General features: G+C 36.7%; 1 protein-coding gene across 6 annotated transcripts in view; it reads left to right on the forward strand.

The window, feature by feature from the left end:
* CACNA2D1 (calcium voltage-gated channel auxiliary subunit alpha2delta 1) overlaps positions 1-24,554 on the forward strand; it is a 362,532-nt gene that overhangs the window by 63,055 nt on the left and 274,923 nt on the right. For all 6 annotated transcript variants that reach the window (XR_010998941.1, XR_010998943.1, XR_010998942.1 and 3 more), the window contains exon 3: positions 5,058-5,174. Coding sequence is in view for 3 of the 6 variants with exons in the window: in XM_068189573.1 (XP_068045674.1) it covers positions 5,058-5,174 (117 nt within the window). In the remaining 3 variants the exon portion in view is untranslated. The remainder of the gene's footprint in view (positions 1-5,057; positions 5,175-24,554) is intronic.

Genomic DNA, 24,554 nt, shown 5'->3' on the forward strand with positions numbered 1-24,554 from the left:
CTATGTCCATGGAAGTATTTGGTGATGGAAATGAGATTGGCATGTTCATGTCCCATGTTTGGGCCCTCAGCCAAATTATCACTGCCTGAGGGAAAGGCTCTTATTTTTCAAACTGGGTGACTCACATGTTCAGAGCAAACAAACAAACAAAGAGGCAAAGGAGTTCTACTGCAGTTGAAAATAATTCTTTTCTTGAGTGCGATACAGCATGAGGGCCATTTAAATAAATTTTCAGTGCTAGGGCCAGCCCAAATGACTGCCACAATATAGCAAGAGCCATGTAATAATGTCTTTCATTCTCTCTCAATTTATGCAGAAGTGTTTGACTTGCCCTGGCAAGCTTTGTAGGAAGCAAGGAGAATGTCTCTTTGTGAGAGATTTATAAACATGTCCTTGAAGACTGAACAGAGAGGGGCACGTTCCGCTGAGGAGCTGGCAGTTTTTCTAATCTTTGTCACATTCAACTATTGTTGTGTTGTTTCACCTTAATGTGACTCTCTCCATCATGTTCTCTCCCCTAAAACCTTGCAGATCATTATGTGCAATTTTAATACAGTCTTTCCTGAATAAAGAAGTGCATGACTATTGACTTCAGAAAATAATTAAAGTATTTTTGTGCTGTGACCTTACAGGTTTTGCTTAGTCATGAAATGAGGCTTTATTCCTTGAGAAGTGAGAGGGTTTTACTGGCAATTTGGAGATCTTTTAGCAAAATATTAGTGATAAAAATACTAAAAAATATTTAGGTGTAAAAACCAATAGAAACTTGCATTCATTTAGTTAAAGCAATTTAATAAATTGTATTCAAATTAACTCCTTTTAACAAGCTACAGAGCCTGCCAAATTGTATTTTGTAAGACAAATAAGCACACCTTTGCCAATAACATCCTTTATGGCTATTTGAGATGAGCATTTGCTAATTTTGTTAGACTGCTAGGTGGGAGGCTTGGAGAAGGAAAAGTTTGTCCCAGGGTGCCAAATCCATTTGGTGATAAGGCAGTGATTGTTGACAGAGATATCTCAGCCTAGCTAAGTGGTCATTAAAGGAGTATTGAAATAATAAAAACATTCATAGATTTACCTTGTAGAGATAGGTATTAATGGAGTCATTGAGCCATTTCATTTCTCTTTTCCAAAGCTGGAAAAATTACAGTGATTTTGGTTAACTTTTGAAATTCTGGGTATCATTTCCCTGTGTAGTGTTGTGCTGAACTGCTGCAGTGCTACAGTGAATTAAAGAAAAGGGTAGTAGGCAACAAATAAATTATGTACACACCTCCTAAATAATTAATGAATATTAGACTGTTCCTTGGTAGTTGAGACAGGTCTCACACTCCAGGAAAATAAAGAAGTGTGTGAAGTTCCGAGTAATTTCTGATGCTGTTTGTTTAGGAGCTTGCAGGATAAATCTTTCACCAGCAGTTGAAGCCGGGTAGATTGGTGCTCCCAGCCCTGCCATGGGGTAAAACAAAGAAGGAGAGAAAGAAAGTCACTGACTCAGGTGTGCGTAGAATCTTGTGTAAATCTCAAAGGGTTTTATTTTGGGTGAGAGTTGTTCTGAATTTTATTCTTTTGAAATCACTGACAAATAAAAGTTGTGAAGCCAGGTTTTAATGATGCTCCTATCTCTTGTAGTGATGCTCTGCTTGTTATGTCATACAGACTTTTGAATTTTTCTGATAGCTGGTGCTGGAGAAGGAAGATGAAATTTTTTTTTTCCTGAAAATGTCCCACTGTCCAACGCTTTGATAGACTGCAGCTTTCAAACCATTCAACTTGGGGATATGGGAATAACTTCCCTATAGGAATTGGGTGTGTGAAAAATGTGAGTGCTTTCAAATTGGAGTTTATAGGGTCAAACATTTGCTGGAAGAACCAGTTAGATACAGGGATAAAAGTGCAATTTTTCCACCCAGTTTCTCAATGCATTACCAGTATGGCTTACTGTAACTTTTCTCTACATTGGGCATAGCACAAGAAGGACAGACCTATTGGAGTGAGTCCAGCAGGACACAGAGGTGATTAGAGAGATGGAACATCTCTCCTTTGAGGAAAGACTGAGACAATTAAGGTTGTTCATCCTGGAGGACTTTGGGGAGACCTTATGGTGGCGTTCCAGTACCAAAAAATGGCTACAAGAGAGTTGGAAAGAGACTTTTTGCAAGGGCATGTAGTGAACATGGCTTTAAACTGAAAATCAGAAGGTTTAGATTGGGTGATAAGAAGAAATTTTTTACTGTAAATGTGGTGAGACATTTGCAAAGGGTGCTCAGGGAAACTGTGGATTCCTGAAAGTGTTCAAGAAAAGCTTGGATGGGGCTCTGAGCAATCTGGTCTAGTGCAAGGTGTCCCTGCCCATGGCTGTGAGGTTGGTACTCCATGATCATTACGGTCCCTTCCGACTCAGGTCATTCTGTGATTAAGTCAAATAAGATACTGTCTTTCTGGTTGGTGGTTGTGTGAATGCAGTATGACATCCCCCTTAACTTCTACTGAGGCTGTTCAGTCACAGCCTGTTAGAAACCAAATTTCACTAAAAATATCAGAGAATCAGCATAACAGCACTTGCCCTTATAGATTTGGTCAGTGCAATCTCCGTGTCATCCCTGTCATCCATCTGCTTCAAACCTGCATTAATTGAATACATCTTTCACTCCGCCTCTATGTGAATTTTCTTGTGGCTCTCGTAGTGTTTGTTTATCATGATGAGTGAAAAGATTAATTACTATGAAATGGCATTTTTGGAATGAACTACTGCTGTCCCCAAAGTTTAGATTTTTTGCTTAATTGAAACTCCAAGTGAAAAGGGTTTATGCTAATTTTTTCCTATTGCTTTCACCATTGAGTAGGAAATAAAGAGCAACTGTGTAAAAAAACCTGGAAAAAAAAAGACCAGAAATAATTGAACAAAGGAAACCAAACAATCAAACATTTTCACAAGTTAAATATATGAATGCTTTAAAATGATTTTTAAAATTATTATTTTAAAACTTCTGTGAAAGTTATGTTACATTTTTTAGCCCATTTAAAAAATCTTCTTTCCATTCGTCTGTAGATTTAGTAACTTTTGATTAAGGTGTATTACACGCAGTCAAAAATGAAGTTTAAATAATTTGCCATTACATTTTCTCTTCAAAGACCATCAACACCTGGTATATTGCAGTGTCTGTTCTTTGTGTGAGGGTGAATGTTTGTTGACAATGTGAAAACCTAAAAGTTTTACAAGATTTGATGGTCATTCAAATTTAGAGGTTCCTCTAAAATTTCTAGTCTTGATTCAAACCATCTGGATCTCTAAAACTGATTTTTACTCTTGCCTTGTCTGTAGGACTGGTCACGACAATTTATCTCCAAAATAGTTTGCTGACTGCAAATTCAATGTGTTTCAGAGAAAAAGGAATGACATTCTGAAGTGATCAATTGTAGAATAAAATGTGTTTATTTCCAAATTTATTTGATTAATAATTGGCTTATAGGCCATTTTTACTATTAAGATATGTCCTAAAAAATCCCCCCACCAGCCCCGCCTCCAACCTCAAAAATTAAACTAACCCAAAAATCCCAGAAAACCCTCTAAGAGAGATTTCTGGGTTTATCCAGAGATAAACTTTTTGTGTGGTTGTTTTGAAAATTGAAAACCTCAAAAGTATCCAGACTACAATCTGAGTTGATTAGGATCTGTCATCTGTTGTAGTAATTTTCTGCTCATGGTGCACTGATTTTTTAAAAATAATCATTACTATATGAGGAATAAAGCTTATTCCAATTGTTCAGTTACTGGTGGAAAGGAATGACTGCTGAAGGAAAATAAACAACAAACCAAGACCCAACATAAATTTCATAAAATTCGTAAGTGCTGAAAAGATGTGGCAGCTTATGGGACATGCCTGATGTCAATTTGCATCTATAACTGTAGTTGTCAGAAAAGTTTTTGTGGTACTTATCAGCTACAAGCACCAGAGATATAATGTGGTGCGTTTCTTTAAGGTGTCCCAAGCTTTAACCCCAGAAAGCTGCCAGGGTTGGCAGGCTCAGTCTGCTCGGCAGTTTTTTGGCTCTCGTGCTGGACGGCAGCCAGTGCATTAGTGCTGGACCCGTTCCTGCCTGAGCCTGGAATGACTCCCTGGGAGACAGCACAGCCCCCACCAGGCAGTGCTACAGAGGCAAAGTGCTTGAGTAAACTCAGGCCATCTGTTGGCTGCATAAATTAGTTTTCCCTATTTGCTGTAAGGTATCCACCTTTTTTTTTCTTCATTTTTTTTTCCCCCTCCAAATATTGTATTTTTTCTTTATGCAGTTCTAGTAGGACAGGGAAAGGCAAATGCACTTTTTGCATCTTTTTTCTTCCTTCCTCCTTATGGTTACATGCTTTTTACTGTAGTGTCTTTGATTAACAAATAAAATTATCTCCTTCATATAGATGTTCTGCTTTGGAAACAGTTAATGGCTCCTCAGAGATAACCTTTATTCATGATAGAGGAGAAACATATTTGTATTTCCCCTCTTCCCCATCTTTTTTCCCCATTTCCCCTTTTGTATTTCTGCTTTTCCCTCTTTTCCTTTTGCTAGTTCCTCCTTCTCTTTCCTTGTGAATACTAATACTATCATATGAATAAATAGAAAAGGGACTAAACTGATTAAATTAGCATAACTGAAATGAATTATTTCAATTGGTATGTTTGTATACCATCTTTCAAGGAAGAATTCAATTCAGCAATAACTATGTGAAATTTAGTAATTTTAAAGGTTCTCCATTTTACTGCTTTTTTAGCACTCTGTGGGAATCAGATTCCTTGAGCATTTTGCAGTTGGTTAGTTTGTCACTAAAAGTGGTCAACTTTGAAGACTTATTAAATGATTTTTAGTGTCAGCTTCTACCTCTCAGACAAAAAGGTGAAGTACTTCCTTCACAGAGCCCATTTGGATTTTCCTAGCAGTAGTCATTATGAAGCTCCAGTAAGAACAGATGACATCTTGATGCCTCTTTTGTCAAGTCACTTGGCTTATTTTGAATGTGCACTGTCATTTTGATTTATTTCCATTTTTTTCTTTTGCAGATTTATTTGAAAAACGCAGCAATGTATACTGTAGAAGCAAACAACCCTCGTCAGCTAGTGGAAATTGCAGCCAGAGACATTGAAAAACTTCTAAGTAACAGGTCTAAAGCCTTGGTGGTGAGTACTAATGGGTTAAGTTTTCTATTTAGTATTTTAAAATACCTTTATTTACTATTGAAACATGCTTTCATGGTTATTTTTACTGCCTATACACATAGGGGCAGTGTCAGTGTGATGTGTATAAGACATGACATGTAGAAAGATGGCTCCTGACTTTATGGTAAAAATGAACTCGTTTCTTGGCATAGGGCAGATGTTTATAATATTGACCGACACATAGAAGCCATGGCCAAGTAAGAAATTAAGTTATAAATAGGTTGGAAAATATTCCTCTAGGTGACGCACATGAATTTTTATGACTTGAAGATCACTGTACTCTATAGTCAGTAATGCGCTTTGGGAAACAAAAAACAGGGGTTTATTTGATTTTTTTTTTTCTGATTTGCTTATTTAACCTGTATTTCAATCATATTTTGTGCAAAGGCGATGCTTCATTGTGGCCTCACAATTCTTTATGCTTTAAATAAAAAGTATCTGTTTCTTTAAGGTGCTTTTGCCAGCAGTCCCTTTCTCTTCTATCCTGTAAGACACCAGACCTGGGTAATTGCTTTGTATGATTCCTACTCACATCACTCTCACCAGTATAAGAATTTAAAGTGTTTTTCAGAAGATAATGACCAAACACACATGGAAGGATCTGGAGGAATTATTAAACATACTTCATTCAGAGTAGAACTATTAGAAATAGGTTTAAAGGATGGAAAAGCAGTCTGGATTTCCTTGGGCGATTACGTATTTACATAGGCTTGCAGATGAGTTTGAATGTATCATTTAAAGTGAAAGAGAGGAGAAAGAGAGATTAATTCAGCTAACTGTAGATGTCTCCTCAGCTGGTTGTCCTAAGCTCATTTTTTTTATTCAATGGAATAAAACAGGCACTCCTCAGTCGGACTGACCTGACATTTTCTGACTAAGACTTTAAAATGGGATGAACTATAGCCGAGAAGAACTTCTCTCTTTCTCAGCTGGAGAAGCCTCAAATCTAAATGTCTATATTGTAAGTGTGTAAAGCTGGGGGAGATGAGTCCCACCCAAAGAGTCCTTTTATCAGTGCAGTTTTATGCAGCTGAAAAATCAGAGTGAGTGAAACTGCTGCTGCTGCCCTGAGCACTCGCCTTTTTGTAGGCAATGAAATTTTGCACAGTCTGTTGTCTGTGCATAGGTACCACAAGAGGTACCCATTGTCCTGCCTTTGGTTCTTAGCAGGATTTCATTCTTCCAGTTGCCACTGTTTACCTGATACACAATGTGCATCAGTGTTATCTGGGCCAGAGATTCTTTAATTCATTCAAATTACTTGAAAATTGGTCTGACATTTTTCTTGTTTTCCTCTTTTTTTCTCAGTGTGCATGTGTTTATATGGCATTCTATGGACTTTATATTACTGTTACTAAATACTGCAAGTCATTTGCAGACCTTTGTGAATACATAATTTTCCCCACCATTTTCCCTTCAACCCATATAAGTTTGAGGTTTTTAAATTATCACAGCAAAATCTTATATTTTCTCAAGACTCAAGATTAATGTAGATTAATGTAATGTTTTATATGCGTCTGTGGTAGTTTGAACTTAAAATTTTAAGAAAATGAAATAGTTATCTCATGCTTACTTTAAGAAATATTCCAGAACAGTTTTTCTGTGAATATGGGAGAAAGGTGCTACCTCACTTCAGGCAAGCACACGGTCACATTTTGAAAAGGGTTGTATGATTCAGTTTCTGAGGTAAAAGAAGACTAAATTAGGAGAAGGATGGTCCTTTGCTCCAGTAGCTCCTAACAGCTCATATATTTATACTGAATTTTCTATTTGCAATTATCCCAGATGTATGCCAGAACTTTCAATGACTTCTGATTTTAAACCTTCCTGTACATTTTTTTATACACAGGAGACATTTATTATCTCCTGCACCTGATCTACTGATTCTATTAAGATGATTTCTTCACCTTCCATATATATTTGTCTTTCTGCTTTTTTCAAAGACTACCTTTATACTGTCAGTTTATAAACTTCATGTAATGAGGCTGAGTTATTTACATGAAGTTTCAGTCTTCTTAAGTCTGACCTAAGTTCTGACATTTTCTCTGAAATCAGGAGTGGAGTCGAATGGAACTATTACTAATGACTGCACTGAGGGTTTTACCATTGGGGCTAACATGAGTCAAAGTGTTAATTAAGACCTGAATCCTGAAAAGAGTATGATGCAAGGGCATCAGACATCCTCCAGTGATGCCATGAGGCAGGTGCCAGTGAATTACATCAACAGTGTTATTGTTCAGGGACCAGCATACCTCAGGGATGTCATGGTTTCCTCTAGGCATGAAACACAAACAAACTTTGGGCAAGGTTATAATAAACAAATATTAGTGATGACTTTTCTAATAATAAGTTGCATTCCCTTGAGCCATAAGATCACCTTTAAATGAGAAATATCTCCTGTATTCTGAATTATTTGTGTTTTCATGTAACTGTGGGCTAGAAAAATCTCTAGCAATGAGAGAAGAATTACCAGGTGAATGAGTATGAGTTTCTGTTTGACAGAAGCTTAAAACTGGTGGTTGAAATAAGGAAAAGCCCTGATCTGAACTCACAGGGCTTTCCTAGATTACTCTTACTAGGAAATGTAATGCATAGAAGAAGAAATTAGTATGAAAAAAAAATGGAAAATTTTCTAGCAAAGTGGAGAAAGAGAGTAGTATGAGTAGTAAGGAGGGAGACAGGCAACAGCCTCCTCCTATAGTGAAGGATGTCAGACTGTCTTGCAGTGGAGCCTGCTGTTGAAATAGTGAGCATTTATTTTAGAGCTTTCTGCTGTTTACTATTGTGTATTTGTCTGGCCTAGCCTAACTGACCACCCCCTATTTCAGTGTAATGTACTCCCTTGTGCAAATGGTCCTGCAAGGAACAAGGAGTTGGGCTCGATTATTCTTATGGGTCCCTTCAAACTCAAGATATTCTAGAATTCTACAGTTTCATGATACTACAGAGAAGTTAATGTTCTGTCTCTGTGTACCTTACTAAATGGTGGGTACAGATGAGCAGTGCTACATTGCAACCTGCATCCTCAGGTGTGTACTGGCAGATGGGTGGAGGTTTCACTGAAAATGTACCCTGCAATAACTATTGGCAAAACTCACAAAGCCTTTCCTAGCATACCAACAAATAGTATGCCTAGCCCATTGAGCTGTCTGGCTGTCCGTTTTTGCTGGACTTAGCTTCAGTTTTAGCATTCCTACCTCATTCATGAGTGCAATAGATTTCTGGAGCTATGTAGATCATGCTATTGGATCACAATATTTTCATTCAAATGGAAGATTTGGAAGATATTAATATTTATTTGATGAGTATCATTAGAAATACTAAATAGAGTATCTGATGTACAAAATTTATAAAACATGGTTTGGGGAATTACAGGTATTTCCTCATTGACTATACAAAATTAAACCATTTTAAGTTATTAATATAAAAGATGGATTACTAATACTTTTTTATTGCTCATGTAAAATACTATACTATAAGATTTGCAAAAATCCTATTTTTTTGTCATACTTCAAAATTAGAAAGATATATTTTAAATACTTCTGTTTTCTGTTTTTGCATTGTATCATGAGGGAATGAAGTATAATTTTGTTTATATAACATAGTCAATGTGTAAAAAGTAGTATTTGGTCCAGTGCTGCAGACTAATTTAAACAGCAGCTTCACTCCTGTGCGGTATGATGTTGATAGCTTTGCAGCCCTTGGCTTTCCTCTCCCCGTTGATCAGTACATTTTGGGGAGCATCCTGAATCTTCTACAGCAGTCAAATCTGCCGTTTTACCCCTTCTCCTTTTTGCTCAGATATTTGAATTGAATATAGTAAGCAATTTGTACCTTTCAGGTAGAAGAAAATTAAAGAAAGGAAATTAAGAATAACAGATACCTAGTAACAGTCTTTTCAAGTCCAGACTGCAGAAGTTTTAGGGAAAAGGATCAAAACATCCTATTTTTTGCTTAGCTAAGACCACTTTCTGTACTCGAAAATCATTTAATGTTTTACTGTTTGTGCAATAGTTTGAAATTAATATTAATTATCCTCTTATCCAAAAGTAAAATTTATGCATATTCCCCTGCAAGTCTTTTCCACAATAAAATACCTCCTTCTGGAAAGATTCAGTCTCAGGATATTATTGTCAACACTATGTTGTACACTCACAGTGCATTTATTAGTACACTTTTCTTCCATTACTGCTCACATTGTAAGGAAACAGCATAGCCATTAGTGTAAAGCAAACACTTAAGCGCCACTAAAATGCCTTTCACTGGAGAATGAGAATCAGTCATATTTTCACTGCCAAATTCCTGCCTATGATTTATTTGTTTTACTTTGGGGTCATTTTGTCTGCTTTTAACTCATGTTACGGTTGCTCAAGGGACGGCTCTAGTCAGTCCCCTTGGCTTCTTGAGCTGTGTGTAGATAAAGATGAATTACATGCACATTTGCACCTTATTGTCTAGATTTCTTCAGACATCTCAACCAGAGGCATAGTATCTTCACTCTAGCCTCCTTGCCTAGATTTCCTAAGAAAACTGAGGAAGCTGGGTTTCCATGGAAACTGAGGCACAGATTGTGTGCTAGGAGACAGGTTCCTTCTACGTGCTGTTGGGAAATGTCCAAGGTGTACAACTGTGTCTCTGAATGAGGAGCTCAGAATGTTTATCTGCTGGTTTAGATGCAATTTCAACACAGCTGTGCGAGTGTGTCCAAATCTCTCAGTATTTCCCTGCCTGCCTGAAATAAGGCTTCACTGTCTCACAATAAAACTGGGAAGCTTAAATGTGTTATATCATATTTTGAGGTTCCCAGGCAGAGATCCTATGCACTTTAAAGAGGGTTGGGAATTTTTTTGTAGACTGAAAGACCTAAAAAAGTAAAATAAATTTTGTAGGCATGCTTAATGCTACTGTTTCTTGAAAGGTATCCTTACTCTAGCTTGAATTTTGTTTTGATATCTAAAACCAGCATAGCATTCTCAAAACCTCTCTGGGACTCTTACCTTCTGGTCTGCTAATCTTAAATTGCCTGCAGTAACAAGATAGCTTTCCATTCTTTAAAAATACTCGGTAGATAAATTTGAGTTCTCCACTCATTTAGCAGAACTTTGACTGGACATCATCTGTTGCTTTTGGGCTGTGTTACAACTCAATCTCCTGAGCTCCACTAAGAATTCCAAGAGGCCTAAATAGTCACATCTCATAGCTGAGTCCAGCATTCCTGCAAGCTAATCTAAAGTTTAGAGCTGATCACTCTGTGATGCCTTGGACCAGGTCTCTAAACTGCAAATATTAGTGAGTACATGTGGATATGTATCTGGGTATGGACACACTTCAACAGGTTCATTGAAATTGCTTCCTAACTATATTCTGGTGTCCCTTCAATTTCAAATAGTAAATCCATTTACTTTTGTTCTCAGCCTGTGAGGACTGAAGTCCTTGCCTGAAAGTAAGGTCATTCTCAGTGGTGTAGTTTGTATTTTCCTAAAGTTGATGGCAATCTGGGCTTCTGGCTTCCCTCATTACTTTGCAAACAGTGACACAGCAAACACTGTGATTTTGTCATCAGGAGACACTGATGGACTAGGTCTTGAGTTGATGGAGGATTCAGATGTTTCCTGTTGGTTATTACATGTGTGTGATATCACATATAATCCACAGAGTTTTACCCTTGAGTCGTGGTTGTATCAGAGGTTAATCAAGATAAAATGTCATTGCCTTCCTCTCTCTCCTAGATGATTTTAAGAATGTACGCCTTCTTGAGAATTGATTTGAAAACTGATATCAGTACAAAACAAAGAATCTCCTATGTCTTGGTAGATATACTACTATTCAGTTTGCATTTTTTGGGTGTTTCTCTTCCTTTGACTCTGTCAGTTACAGGCAAGGTTAGACAATTTTATTGCTAAGGGCTGAAGTTGAAGAAATTCAGAGAAGGCAAATATCATGAACTGTGCTTAGTCTCTCAGCAAAGACTATTTTCCAAATTTTGTTAAATTTTTTTTGTTAGTTCTATGAAATGCTGAACATACTGGAGTAAATTACCAGTTCAAAAGATGAACAAAGTTTTGTCTATGCATGTTTTTTTGTCATGCACAGAGGTTTTATGTTATTTTTCACTCTAGCATTTTAATTTTTGCCTTGAAATTGTTTGGCTGTGCCTGTTTCTTTGCTTTAATATTTCAAAATATTTTATTTTGCTAACTTTTAATTTCAAGCTGGGCGTCTCTCTTTAGCTATAGGAAAAGATTACACAAAGTGTGTACCAGCATCATAAAACAAATAGCTTTAATTACAGTGACACTCCCAGAAAAATGCATATACTTTGGAAAAATACAACTAAAATACACTTCCCTCTGTCTAAGGACTGTAAGATCATGCATGCATGCTATGTATTTTTACATTGCAATATGTCTTGGTTCTTTAACTCTTTTCTGTTACATATAGGGTAGAATTTTACAGTGTTAGGAATTCAGGTCTATTCACATGTTTACTTTTTATATCTCCATCAATTCTCTACATACTAAGTAGCTCACTGAGGTGGAAAATTTTTAAATTTTATTTCTGGATGCTTCCTGTGAGTATTTAAAATATACATTGTCATCTCCTTGTTGCAACATTAGACTTAGATTTCAGTCCATGGCTAGAGTTGGTCTAAATAACTCCTTCAGATATGGCAGGACCTTCACAGGTGAGTTTAAGACTAATGCTCTACTATTTTTGAAACTACCCTCACTGGAATTTTGCACACTAGCAGGAAAAGTTTTGCTTATGCTCTTTTAGACCACAATACTGAATTTATTAGCCTGTATGAACATTGTTTAAATCTCCAGATGTAAATGTGGTCTATTTTAAAAGTCAGCTGTGGTTGCTGAAGCAAATGTGTTTTGGAATGACAGCTAGTGAGACGCAACACTTGTGAAGTCAAACATTTGTCAACTTGTCCACATGTCAGATGTTTGAATTTGTTTTTGCTTGTCTTGCCTAGAGTCTTATTTTTTTTAACTGAAATCCATTTTGTGTGGATGCAACATTATGCCTCAGAGGATAGATTCACAAACCTCAAATACCGTGCAAGGCATCATAAAAGTCTGGAAAAATAAATTAGAGGGCTTGCAGTGAAGGTTCTTATGAATATTGCCTGTTTCCATGATTTTCTTTTCACAGTTGACTTGATTTGCCTTCTTCAAATCTTGTATTCTTGTTGACAGATAAAGAGGAAGTCATCCCCCCACCTTTCTCCTAGATAGCCACAGTCATAATTTTGATTTCTGTGGCCCTGAACTCTACATAGTGCTGCAATGGCATCAAGTCTGTGAGCTTAGAGAGACACCTGCTGAATCTCCATCCTGCAGCACAGTGTATTGCACTTGGAGCTTTAACTGTGACTGAGACAAAGAAAGCTAAAAAGTGCTTGTGGCAAATAATATTATTTGATGACCAGCTTCACAATGTGACATTTCTTTCTCCTCACATAGTAAATTGCCACTGTTAGCATAGTTTTGTTGCATTCACATTTCATATGAAGAAAAAATACGAGGCATTGATAGCTTTAGCAGTTCTTTCCCATTTAGATCCCTTTATATATTCACTTGTGCAAATTCACTTACAAACTAAATCTTTCATTTGTGAAAGATGTTCTGCAGGCTCATGGCCTCATTAATGCCAGCATCATCCTGAGCTGGGGGTTTGAATGTGAAAGGTGAAATACTGCTCAAACAAATCTTGATTTCTTTTGGTTTTAAAATTTCTTTTTCAGCTTTGGAAGCTCAATATTGAAAATAAGACAATGTAACCCAAACCTCTGTAGTTCTTTTTCTTGAATTAGTTCCAGTTTTTGTCTCCAGGACTTTGCTAGCCTTCTTTCCCTCAGGCAACTTCTTTGCCTGAAGTTATTTTTGTTTTCCTTGTATGACCTTTTGACTGATAGGTGAAGAGATGTGTTTTCTTCCTTATTTCTTGGTCTGATGCCTTCCATTCAGATCATGCCCAAAAACCACACTGATAGTTTTTCTCTATGCTTAGTTGAAAATTTTACAGAAGAATGATTTTTCCATGGTAAACCACATTTTTCAACTTATAATATTACATAGAAGTAGTTTAATTTGCAAGTGTTGGCTTCCATACCATTGTGCTGTCTAGTCAACCCTCTCAAGACTCCTTATTTTGTCTTCAGTCATTACATTTACATTTTCAACCACAATAAAATCAAATTTAAAAAAAAAATTAAATCCTCTGTGAAATGAAAATTCCACCTACTTGCTGAAAGCTCTGTTAAACATTATGGAGAAGTGCAAGTGTTGTTTTAAGAGATTCAAACTTACACACACATTATTCATAAACTGTGGTACAATAGTTATGTGTTTTACACAACCCCAAGCCTGCATTCTGCCTTTGTGAGGCCTTTTTTTTTGCCCCAAGAGTGGGTTAAATTCGTGACTCTAACTTCTGTTGTATTTCAAAATCTTTGCTTTAAAAGCATTGATACCTGACTGTATGCATGGTTCCAGTATTTGTCTCAGTGGAACTCTTTGTACCCTTTTCTTTTCTTTCCACATTCTCCATATTAACAGTTCAGATTAGTTTGCATTGCTGTAACATCACAGTAACTCATGTTGAATTGTTGACCACATTCAACTTAAGTACTTTCCAGTGTACCTGAGTCAATGTTTCTTAAATATTCTATGAAATCTGTACATTCTTGGGTTTTAGTAAGTTGTCAAAACATTTGAATTGTAATTCTGTTCAATTTTCACTTCAGAGAGCAGAATTAAAGCACAAATGCAAAATTAAAGCTATGCTATTTAAAATGGATCCCTTCCTAATTGTTATGTACATGTCATGATAATATGCTCAAATGTTTTTTCCCACCATTTCTAGGTCAAATTTTTAGCGAGATTGAGCTGAGTGCAATAATTGTTACTGTGGTGCCAGAGTAAGATTGAATTTAGAAATGCCAGTTTTGACTGATGAAGTATGTAAAAGCATCAGACTTTCAACTTGAGTAGAACTTTTGCTGCAATAAAAAACTACTGAATTGCATAATGAATATCATAATCTGTCCTTTGCACAAAAAAAAGATAAACACCTGCTTTTGGATTGGTTTCTGGTCATATAATTTAATAAAGTGGCATTCAAGAATGAGTAGTTAAACAGTATGTTCTTTCAAACAGGTTTCCTAATTTTTTTTTTCCTTTCTGTAAATGGTAGTGTTTTCTGAGTGTTATGGTACCTATCTACAGCATGGTCATAATGCTTATTCTATAGCTGCAGTGTCCTTAAATGCACTATTAGGTCTGGATAACAGTGTGTTCAGTAGTGTAACACATTTTCTGGAATATTTGAATTTTTCTTCAAGCATTTTGGTAGCACATTTTGTGCCAGTATTTCAGGAGCGCAGTTAATTGGACCCCTCAGGAAATAATGCAGGTAAATCCTAGTAAGCTTTAAAGGGATCAGATCAGCTGTTTCCAATCCTTGGACACAGCTTGCTGCAGAGTTAGTTAAGAAATACTGAACTTCATGAAAGTATGAAGTTGTTTCATGGAGTGTGTTCACCTGGCATCTTTCTTTCATGTTTTTCTTCCTTATCAGTTTAAGGTGTCCACCTGTCACCTATGTTGCACCTTTTGGGCTTTGTAGTGAAATTTCCATGTTAAAACTTTTCTTAAAGAGAGCTCCTGTCAGCTTTCTTTGCAGCGCTGTCTTTTGATGTACTTGTTAGTACAAAAGGCAAAATTCCACAGGAACCTAGCAAGTTCTTTGTACCAGAAGTCTCTGTGGTAAAACTTAGAAAGCAGAATATGGGAAAGAGGGAAAACCATAAACTGTTTTTTGCTATTTTCTCAAAGTCTAATTTTCTGTGATCCAACTGTGAATTTGCTGATAAACAAATGTTCAACTTCAAAAAGCTTTATTAATCAGTAGAAGCTGAGGTACTCCATATGTGTTTTATGTTAATCCTTTTGTTGGATTAAAAGATTCCCTTTGATGGGGAAGCTTCAAGAAACAAGGTGATGACACATTTTATCATGCGTCAATATAATGAAGATATGGTTTCTTCAAAGTCCAAGGACTATCCAGGAATATTTTTTACCCCCTTTTATTAAGTTGTTTGACAGATACGAATGGATCCTCTTCAACTTAATTCCTAAAAGAATCAGATTTATTATATATTGGGATTTGATTTATGAATTCACATGGAGATGGAAGGGATCCTCAGTGGACTCTCTATAAATGTGTTCACTTGTCTCTTCCTGCAGCACAGTTGGATAGAAGACTCTTTGCATGAGCTCCAAAGACTGAAAAGTCTCCCATGTATGCTTGATTGTAACACAGCTGACCTCTTGGAGTCATCTAGGTCCAAATTCCACCTTTGGCATTTGGACATATGAGGAGCACAGCTGAAGGACAGATATATATGTGCTAAGCACAAGATATCTTACATAGGTGAAACTGAAATCCTCTGTCTGGAGCATTGCATTTGGGTCAGTGTTGCAAGATGACACTTTAATTTCTTAAGGATCAGAGACTGAAATCTTCTGCTTAGGACTGGTAGTTGCAGAGATCTCGTGTGTGTTTTGCTTTGTTTTGTTTTGTTGTTGTTTTGGTCAGAGGTTTTTTACATGTTTGAAAGAGGATTCTATAACTCAAATGGTGGTTTAAGACACCAGGAATCTGAGATGACATTTATCTTCAGTCTAAGAAAGTTTGTTTGTCTCCTACCTCCTAAAAGACTTCTATGATGACTTAATTACAAGCTAGATGGAATGAAAATGCCCTGCTTGTCCTTGGTTATTCCTTCATCCTTCCAGTGCTGAGCCAGTGTGAGGAAGGGAGGATTCACAGAACAAGGAGGCTGGGTAGCACAGGAGGGCTTGGATCTTAGTTTTTAAAGCCCTCAGTTTTAAGAGTAAAATATTTTCCCATTAGTCTTGTGTTGTTTCAAACATCACCACCATCTTCTTTATATTGCAGGATGGTTCAAAAAAGCAAGGCAATGGCTCAGGAAGCATGTGAGGCAGAGCACCTCAACGTTAGGGTATTTGGAGCATAAGGAACTGTTCTTGCACTTCTCCTAAAGCCCAAAAGTCAGCACACAGTTAACCTAGGGAAGCCTCTATTCAGCTTCCTTCAACCTTTGATGTTAGGTTTTCTCTTTGTAATGTGGTTTGTTTTTTTTTTTTTTTTTTTTAGGCTACCTTCTCCTTAGTTTTGTTCTGGTATCATAATTTATATATTTTAAGAAATATTATTTTATTCTTTCCCTTTATAATTTATTTTTTTATACTTTTCATGCTGTATTTACAAAATTGTCCTAATATTTTGCAAACACAAAGCCAGTCAATTTCTTATTTGAAGTTGATGGATGTGATCTTTGCCAAACAAAACCCCTGTCAGTAGAAGGTATAGAGCACTAGTTCTCAAGAGGGGGGGAATGAATCCCCAAGTATGTTTCAAAGGTTTGCATTTGATTGTGGCTGTCAAATAAATTAACTTTTATTTAATATTAATTTTTTAATTGCCTAAAAATTAATATTGATTTGAAACTAGTCTCACAAACAGAAATAATTTAAAATCCGCTGCTGTTAGGTGATTACGAAATATAACAAAAAAAAGTGTGATAATATGTACTTTAGGTCAGAGAAAATAAAATTTTTTGTAATTTTGTTTAATAGTTCTTTTGTGGTCTGTATCTTGCATAAAAAAACCATTTTGAATTTCTACTGAGGTTTTAGGTGGTTTTGTTGGTTTGTTTGCTTTTTTTTCTTTTTCCTTTTTCTTGTCTTTCTGGAGTCCATTTCATTCCTTCCAAGCTGAAATAAATACATTGTTAGAGGTTTTATTACTTTGCCTATGTTTAGTTAACAGTGACATCATTAACCTGTTTCAAGCCTGCCTTTCTTAATAACAAGAGAAGTTCTGCCAATATTCTCCTTTTTTATAGAATTGTTTGGGGATTTAATTTATCTTCAATTCACTATTACTCATTACAACTTCAATAACCCTCCACTTGATTGTAATTAAAACTGCCCCTAGGCAATAAATTTTGTTCTATACAAATATGACAGGTATAATTATGGAAAAGTCTACTTGTTCATATATTACTCCTTTTCATTTGGTGTTAAAATAAGTGATGAAGTAATTAGATTTTTTTCCTTCAAATATCCGAACAAAAAAGAACAACAGAATTTGTACTTTTCCTTGAGCCTAGGTCCATAATACACATTCCTGATTCTGTGAATCCTGAAATTATCTTAAGACCAAAGGTAGGAAGTTCTTGGTTTGTGTCCTCTTGAATTAGTACAGGAAAAATGTTTCTGTGCAATAGTGGGCTTACAAGAACAGTGTGAAGAAGAGTGAGGGCATCTGGGTTCAGTCCTGGAGTTTGGCAGGTCTAATGAGGATGGGACAGTGGTGTTCCCCTCTGGATTCTTCCACTAACATCTTAATTACATCCAGCTCTGATATTTCTAAGAAAAAAATATATATCTTTCTTAACATTTAATTAACAAAACTGAAATTGATCAGTGGCTATGTTTCAAGGGTATTTCTCTATTTTTATGGTGCAACCTGCTGCAGATGTCAGCAGGTTGCACTTTGTTGTGAAGGGGACTTTTCCCCCACCAAGAAGCTAGCAGGGAATGCTTGCCAAAACTGAAAAGGTCACGAAGATCCTTTAGGTCTTGCCCTCTTGTGCAGAAACCCCTTACATAATCAATCCTTCAGCTTCAATTGCTGCTTGCACGCTGGCAATGGTCGTGCTCCTGCTCCTTGGCTCGTTATGCCATCTCCAAGTTGGTTTGTGTTACAGCTGCAGTGACTCACTGATGCTCAGTCCACTGGAAAGCACTAACCAGACAGGCTCTGCTGCTAAATTCAGCGGCTATTCCCTGAGTGCCTTCCCTGAGTCAGAGCAGTGAGCAGTGATTTTGTTTTTCTGGATGTGTTTGGGCGGATGGTGCGGGAGTGGGCGGCGGTAACGCTCTCATTGCTGAGCAGGCAGTGAGCAATCCCCCTTGATGTTTGCTGTGCCACTTCCTTCCCACACCCCCCACCTTTTTTTTTTTTTTTTTATTGTAAAGGTTTACATGTCTTCTGAAGTTGTCAGGATGTATTTGTGTTTTATAAGGTCTTTAAAAAAATTAATGTGAATGAACAGAAAGTGCTAGAGGAGCATGTTTACCTGTTCCCAAGGTGATAAAAGCAGATTGAGTTGAAATCCTGGGGGTGAGTATTTTCAGGTCAATTTCAAATAGAATCAGCCTTTAGCAACATAGAATATACTGACGTGTGTAAACCATGTGGCCCCACCAGGCATTTCCTCAGCATTTCCAATCTCTCTTCTCTTTCACAGCATTGATGACATGCCAGACTTCCCACTGGGCCAACAGAGCTGTCCTTCCCTTCTGGCCCCTCAATTATCCTTCTTCCCCCTTCTTCCCTGCCGAAAACCTGCATGCATCTTAAGGGTATTCCTTTCATAACCAATGGATGACAATGGAAGTCAAAGGACTAGTGCATGGCATTTTGCAATTCTAGGGACAGTATTTAATCTCATGACACATTTTTTGGGCTTCAGTTCTGTGAAAAAGATGACATCATATCCAAATATAATGTAATGTTTTTAGGTAAAAATATGTGCATATAATGAAAGTAAAATAAGTTCAATTTTAAGGTTATATACTGAAAAAGTTTTCATTAAGAATTTATTGCTATTTTTTCCTCCCACAGTAGAAATCCAGATTGTGTAATTTTATCCTCAGTTATTATTTTCTGTATCTTCTGGTTTTTCTGCATATTTTCCCTGTACTCTGTATATTACAACCTTGACTCTTCATTTTCAAAATACATCTTATTTTTAGACTTTCATTTTCTAAAGCCAGTGCTTGCTACAGCCAGTCTTTTCATCTGCTAAGAATATCGTAAACAGGTGACTACAGAGGATAAAAATGAGGAAAAAATTAACACTATGAAGTACAAACTGTGGTGTAGCATAACTATAACCATGTAACTGGGAGAATGGAGCATAGGTAGTATTACAAGGTGCTTTAGTTTTTTTATTTCATGCTTTTAACCTTTAAATGAAGCACATTTTACTTTTAACTGCTGTTGTACTGTTCTAATATTTCATAAAAGAGCTTTCTGTATTTGCAGTAGATTCACATAAGATACATATTTGCATAGGTAATTGTTGCTGTATTGTAGGCAAAGTTTATGGCTGCAGGCTGTGTTCTGGATTGTGTTCTGAATAAAGTAAGGACTGTTTTAAGCATGTAATAGTATTAATAACTTTTTTTCCTTGAATCCAAGTTTACAGTATGACTTGGAATTGAAAAAAAAAGTTGTAATAGTGAATATAATAATAAGTGTAATGGAAGCAAAATACAATTATGTTCTCATGGTACAAGGAAACAGTCCGTCTGTTTATTCAGTCCATCTGTGGTTTATTCTAGACTTAGCTTCTATTAGTTTCTCACTGAAATTTTCTGTGAAATGGGCACAATATTTCTAAACATGTATGTCTGCAAACAGTTTGAGTATTTCCTGCTTGAGAATACTTTATACTTATTCACCTTTTTTGCCTACTGTTAAGAAATTTACTTTAAGCTTCTGCAAAATCCCTTCATGTAGGAGACCCCTTCAGTTTTAGTGTTTAGGGTTTGGTATTTTTCAACTTGGTGAGCTTGAAAGCAGGTAAGGATGTTTTGTACATAATTATTGGTCCTATTCAGAATTGCCTTCCCTATTAGTGTAAAATTTCACTCTCAGGATAAGGGAATAGTGTGTTGTATGTCCTTGATGCAGTCAGGCTTTCTAATGTGATAGCAAAGGAGTTTATATGGAATGGAACAATCTTCTCAGATTGTCCGCATCTAAACTGAACAAGTGGTTCAGAATTTTTATATATATATATATCACAGAATCACAGAACCAGCTGAGTTGGAAGGGACCAATGAGTATTATAGAGTCCAGCTCCCAGCCCTGCACAGGCCTATTCCCAAGAGTCACACCATGTGCCTTAAAGTATTCAAATGCTTCTTGTACTCTTCCAGAACTGGTGCTGTAACACACTCCCATTCTTTAGAGCAGGTTTGATCTTTGGAGACTTGCAAAATTTGCTATAAAGCAGCTCATCAGTTATGTGCTTCTCTTAGCTTCATCACAACATAATACTGTAATACTGTACTTGTTTTTTCCTGGTTGGTTTTTTTTTTTTTTTTTGTTTTGTTTTGTTTTTGTTGGGTTTTTTTTTTTGTTTTGTTTTGTTTTTGTCTTAGTGTTTAGTAACACTGTGCATAGTTTCATGAATTACCGTTAAAAGTCTTGGTTATGCTGTTTAACTGAAATACTTCTGTTAAGACATCCTCATTGTGGTCTCAGCTGTAACTACATCTGCATCAACTAATGGCCATGGATTAGAATTTCCAGGAAGGACAGAAAGGGGGCAGATATGTGGGAACAAGATGTGCTTTTGCAGAATGCTTGACTACATGCTCTGATTTATTATTTAGCTGTGAGCAATGTTCAGTTCAGCAGGGGAGCTCTTCTTCCCACAGTTCCATTGAGATCTCTGTGTGTCAAGTTACTCTTGTGCAGTGACTTGGACATTGCTCCTACTTATATGCTGCTGCTGCTTCAACAATGTATTTGCAGTGTCCTCAATGCCTAGAAAAGACTGTTCTACATTTGTTTCTATGCTCTCTGATACCTGGTATGTTCACACAAACATTAAGCTGCTGATATTTTCTTTACTGACAACTATTGGTCACCTTGAAAGCTACACAATTCCACCCTATTGTATAGAATTAGATTAGTGATAGTAAATAATTGCATAATTAGGATCTCTTTTACCATGTCAGGGTAAATTCCTGTCCTTTCAAATTGCCTCTAGTCTCGGGAAAGTTTTCTGGTACATTTTTGATGTATTTCAGTAAGGGTCAGGCAGGTGAGTGGAGAAGGTAAGAGATGTTAATGGAAGCAAGTTTTCATTTATTTCCTATAAGCAGAGTGTTTGCATGGAATAATGATATATATCACCCTATGCTAGAGGGATTTCTGCATCTGTGCAAGTCTCCTATGTTATAAATTAAAAAAAAAAATTGATAGCAATCTCTCTAACTTTGCAAGGCACTTAATGTGGGGGAAAATGCTAGTAAAATCAATATACATAGAAATGCAAAGAGTAAGTAGTGTTGAAATTAAACTTTTTTTGATCTGCATTGCGAATCATTACAACATCTACATAAAAGTCTGACTCTGATATTTTCCCAACCTATTTTTTTATCTGCAGTTTTAATAGCCACAATAAAAATGGAGCACTACAGTAAAAGACATTGGAAAACTTTTGTGATCAGGAAATAAATTCTATTGACAAGGGATTGGCAACTGCTTAGAAACTGTCTGTATCTGCTTTCTCAGCCCCATGAGCAGTTTTGCTTGGAAGCATTTCACAGCAGCCCACAGCATATTAAAGGTAGGGGACTCAGATAACCTGACAGAGAGGAAGATAACAGATGCTTTTCAATTTCTCACATTTTTCAAAATGGATCCTGATATGCCATTTGTGTCAGTACTTGTACTCCTGCTGAACCATTGCTATGTTGTGCAGTCCAAATGTGGTGTATCTATTGCCTCTGCAATACATTTTAGAGCAGCAGGCAAGTATAAATCCCTGACACAGGACATGACAGTAACAGGTTCTTTTTCACAGCACTGCCCATAGGCTATCCGTTCACTATGCTTTTGCTGTCTCTGAAATGCTAAATACAAAGTTATTAAAAAACATGATTAATTTTGCTTACATTATGCTTCAAAAGAGAAAGTTGTGTAGTTTAAGCTAGGAGTCTAAGCTAGGCTTCCTCTGTGCCTGTTGGAAAATAGGATCTGCCACAATGGAGTGGAGGATTCATTTCACTTTCTTTCAGTCCCTTTGGTGCTATTTCCTCTTTTGCAGCAAAGCAAAATGTAAGATCCTTTAAAATTTCTTCACAGCTTAGCTCCTTTTTGCTCATCTACCTTGTGATTTTTTTTTAATGCCAGCTGTGATCTGCAACCCTTTTTCACCCCTTGCAAGCCCTTACTCCCTTTGAAAAGTGCAAGCTCACATGTTCAAGTATAAATACAAATTCGTTTATGTATTTGATGGATTATCCAAATTGTTAAATATCTGCAACCCAGCATTCATTTCATTTGCATCTTGATAGGTGGTGGGCATCATTAACATCTGTATAACCTCCCTATGCTCAGTAGGTTTTCCAGAATTATATTTTCCCCTGTTAATAGAGAATGGAAGCTATAAAGTCCTGCCCATCAGAGACAATTCTGTCACTAGCAGAACCAAATGGAGCATTGTATTTTGTTCTCCCCTATTGACTAATAAAGATGGAGCCAACAGTTTTTTCATCTGTTATTGGCTAAACCTGAATGTGCTTCTTATGTGTAGGTCTGGGTCGAGGCACTTTTATGACAACATCTTTGGACTTCTTGGGAGGTTTCTTGCTATGTACTTATGGGACATTAACTGTTTGAAGCTAATTTAGAAGACTGCTCAGATATCTTCTTTGTAAGTTGCCAAAATCATATGTTATGGAATGGTTTGGATTGGAAAGAACCTTAAAGATCATCTAGTTCAAAACCTCCTGCCATGGATAGAGACACGTTGTTCTAGGTCAAGTAATAAGGATTTTATTTGGTAATTCCTTATGCATTTTTTCAAGAGATTTTCATGGAAGAGAGTTCACTTGCATAGGTTATAAAGAAGGGCCAAAAGCCTTTTACCAAGATGAAGCAGTCACATATGCAAGTTACAGACTAGGATTTTTAAAGCACTGAAGACAATTTGGCCTCAAATGTCCTCCTTTTCATTTGGAGGATGGCATCCAAACTCTTCTTACACTTGTGTATATCACCAGATGTTAATCTTCAGAATCAAAAATCTTGGAAATATGATCCAAGCTACTTTTCAGGAAGAAGGTGTTGTCACAAAACAAGCAGAGCTTATTCCCATTTCAAAAATAATATACGATTTGCTGCAATTTGCAATTGCATGTTAGTTAAGTGCATGGAACCATTGGATGTATTGTAATCCACTGGTATTACCTGTGGCATGTGTTACTATTTGAGAGGCAGGGTTACCTCCTGATGAGGATTTTGGTTTTCAGTCTGTTCTGAAGCATGCAATCCACAATGTGGATAGAGCAGGGAAGTATCTTGCACAGATGATCTGGTCTGAAAAGGCAGCAAATGCACACAGAAACACAAACAAGGAGTGTTCAGCAGGGATTCAGCTGTTTGAACTAGAATGGATGAAAACATCCAGGGGGAAAGCCCAGTAACAACTGCTTTGTATTGAACAAAACAAAACAAAAAAAAAAGAAAATTTTGTCTGGATCTGCCTGATTTATAGGAACTTAGCTAATAGCAAATTAGTCTCTTTAAATGAACAATCTAGCTATGGCAGGGATGCAGGAAATCAGAGAAGGCTGCACAGCCATATACTAATTGATGTGCATGTCAGACCCTGGGGACTTGCTCTTGAGGCCATGTTCTGGAAGCTGAAACATGTATCCATGCTTATTGTTGGTGTCCTCGGATGAAGGTGGTATTTTAGTGAAAGAGAAAAAAACCAGTGTGTAAAGGACAGGCTTAGTAAGTAGCAAATGAGTTGTAAATTAGTTGACATTTTGATGTTTTTGCCCTTCTTCCTCCTAGCTAGCCAGGCTGTCCCTGCCATGTCCCTGTGCTGGCCCACGAGCTGGGTGTGCTGTGCGAACCTGTAGGTTGGTCACATACCCCAAATTAGCCTAAGGGGGGATATCATGCCTTTCTTGTTTGGAGGGAGGGGAGGAAGGATTGATCTCCATGTTCAAAACCAGAGTACAGCAAGTATTTCTAGCCATTATTTCCCCTTGTTCTTCTCTATGTATTTCTTTTTCTCCTCTACTTTGGAGGGGGCTTTTGGTTGTTTTTTTCTATTCTGCTGGCTCTGACAACACTCAAATGGATATTATCCAGCCTGAGGACTATATTTCTGTCCTACAACATTTGTATTTTTCAAATTGCTCAAAATAACTTTACAGAGTGGATATGGGAAAAATGAGCTAATATTGTCATTTGGATGTTTCTTTTTATTTTAGGGAATGGAAAGGAGAAATGGCATGTTCCCTAAATTCACACAGGAATTATAATTTTTTTTGTCTAGTCTGAGCATATATAATAAGCTATTGGTAAAAGGAGTAATACTTTTCACTCTTCTAAATTATTCTTTGGTTTCTGAAAGCCCCTAATACCAACTGATTAAAAAAAAAAGAAAGTCAAAGTTGTTAGCACCGCAGCAATCTTTAT

This window comes from Anomalospiza imberbis, chromosome 5 (genome assembly GCF_031753505.1).
Source record: "Anomalospiza imberbis isolate Cuckoo-Finch-1a 21T00152 chromosome 5, ASM3175350v1, whole genome shotgun sequence".
NCBI lineage: Eukaryota > Metazoa > Chordata > Aves > Passeriformes > Viduidae > Anomalospiza > Anomalospiza imberbis.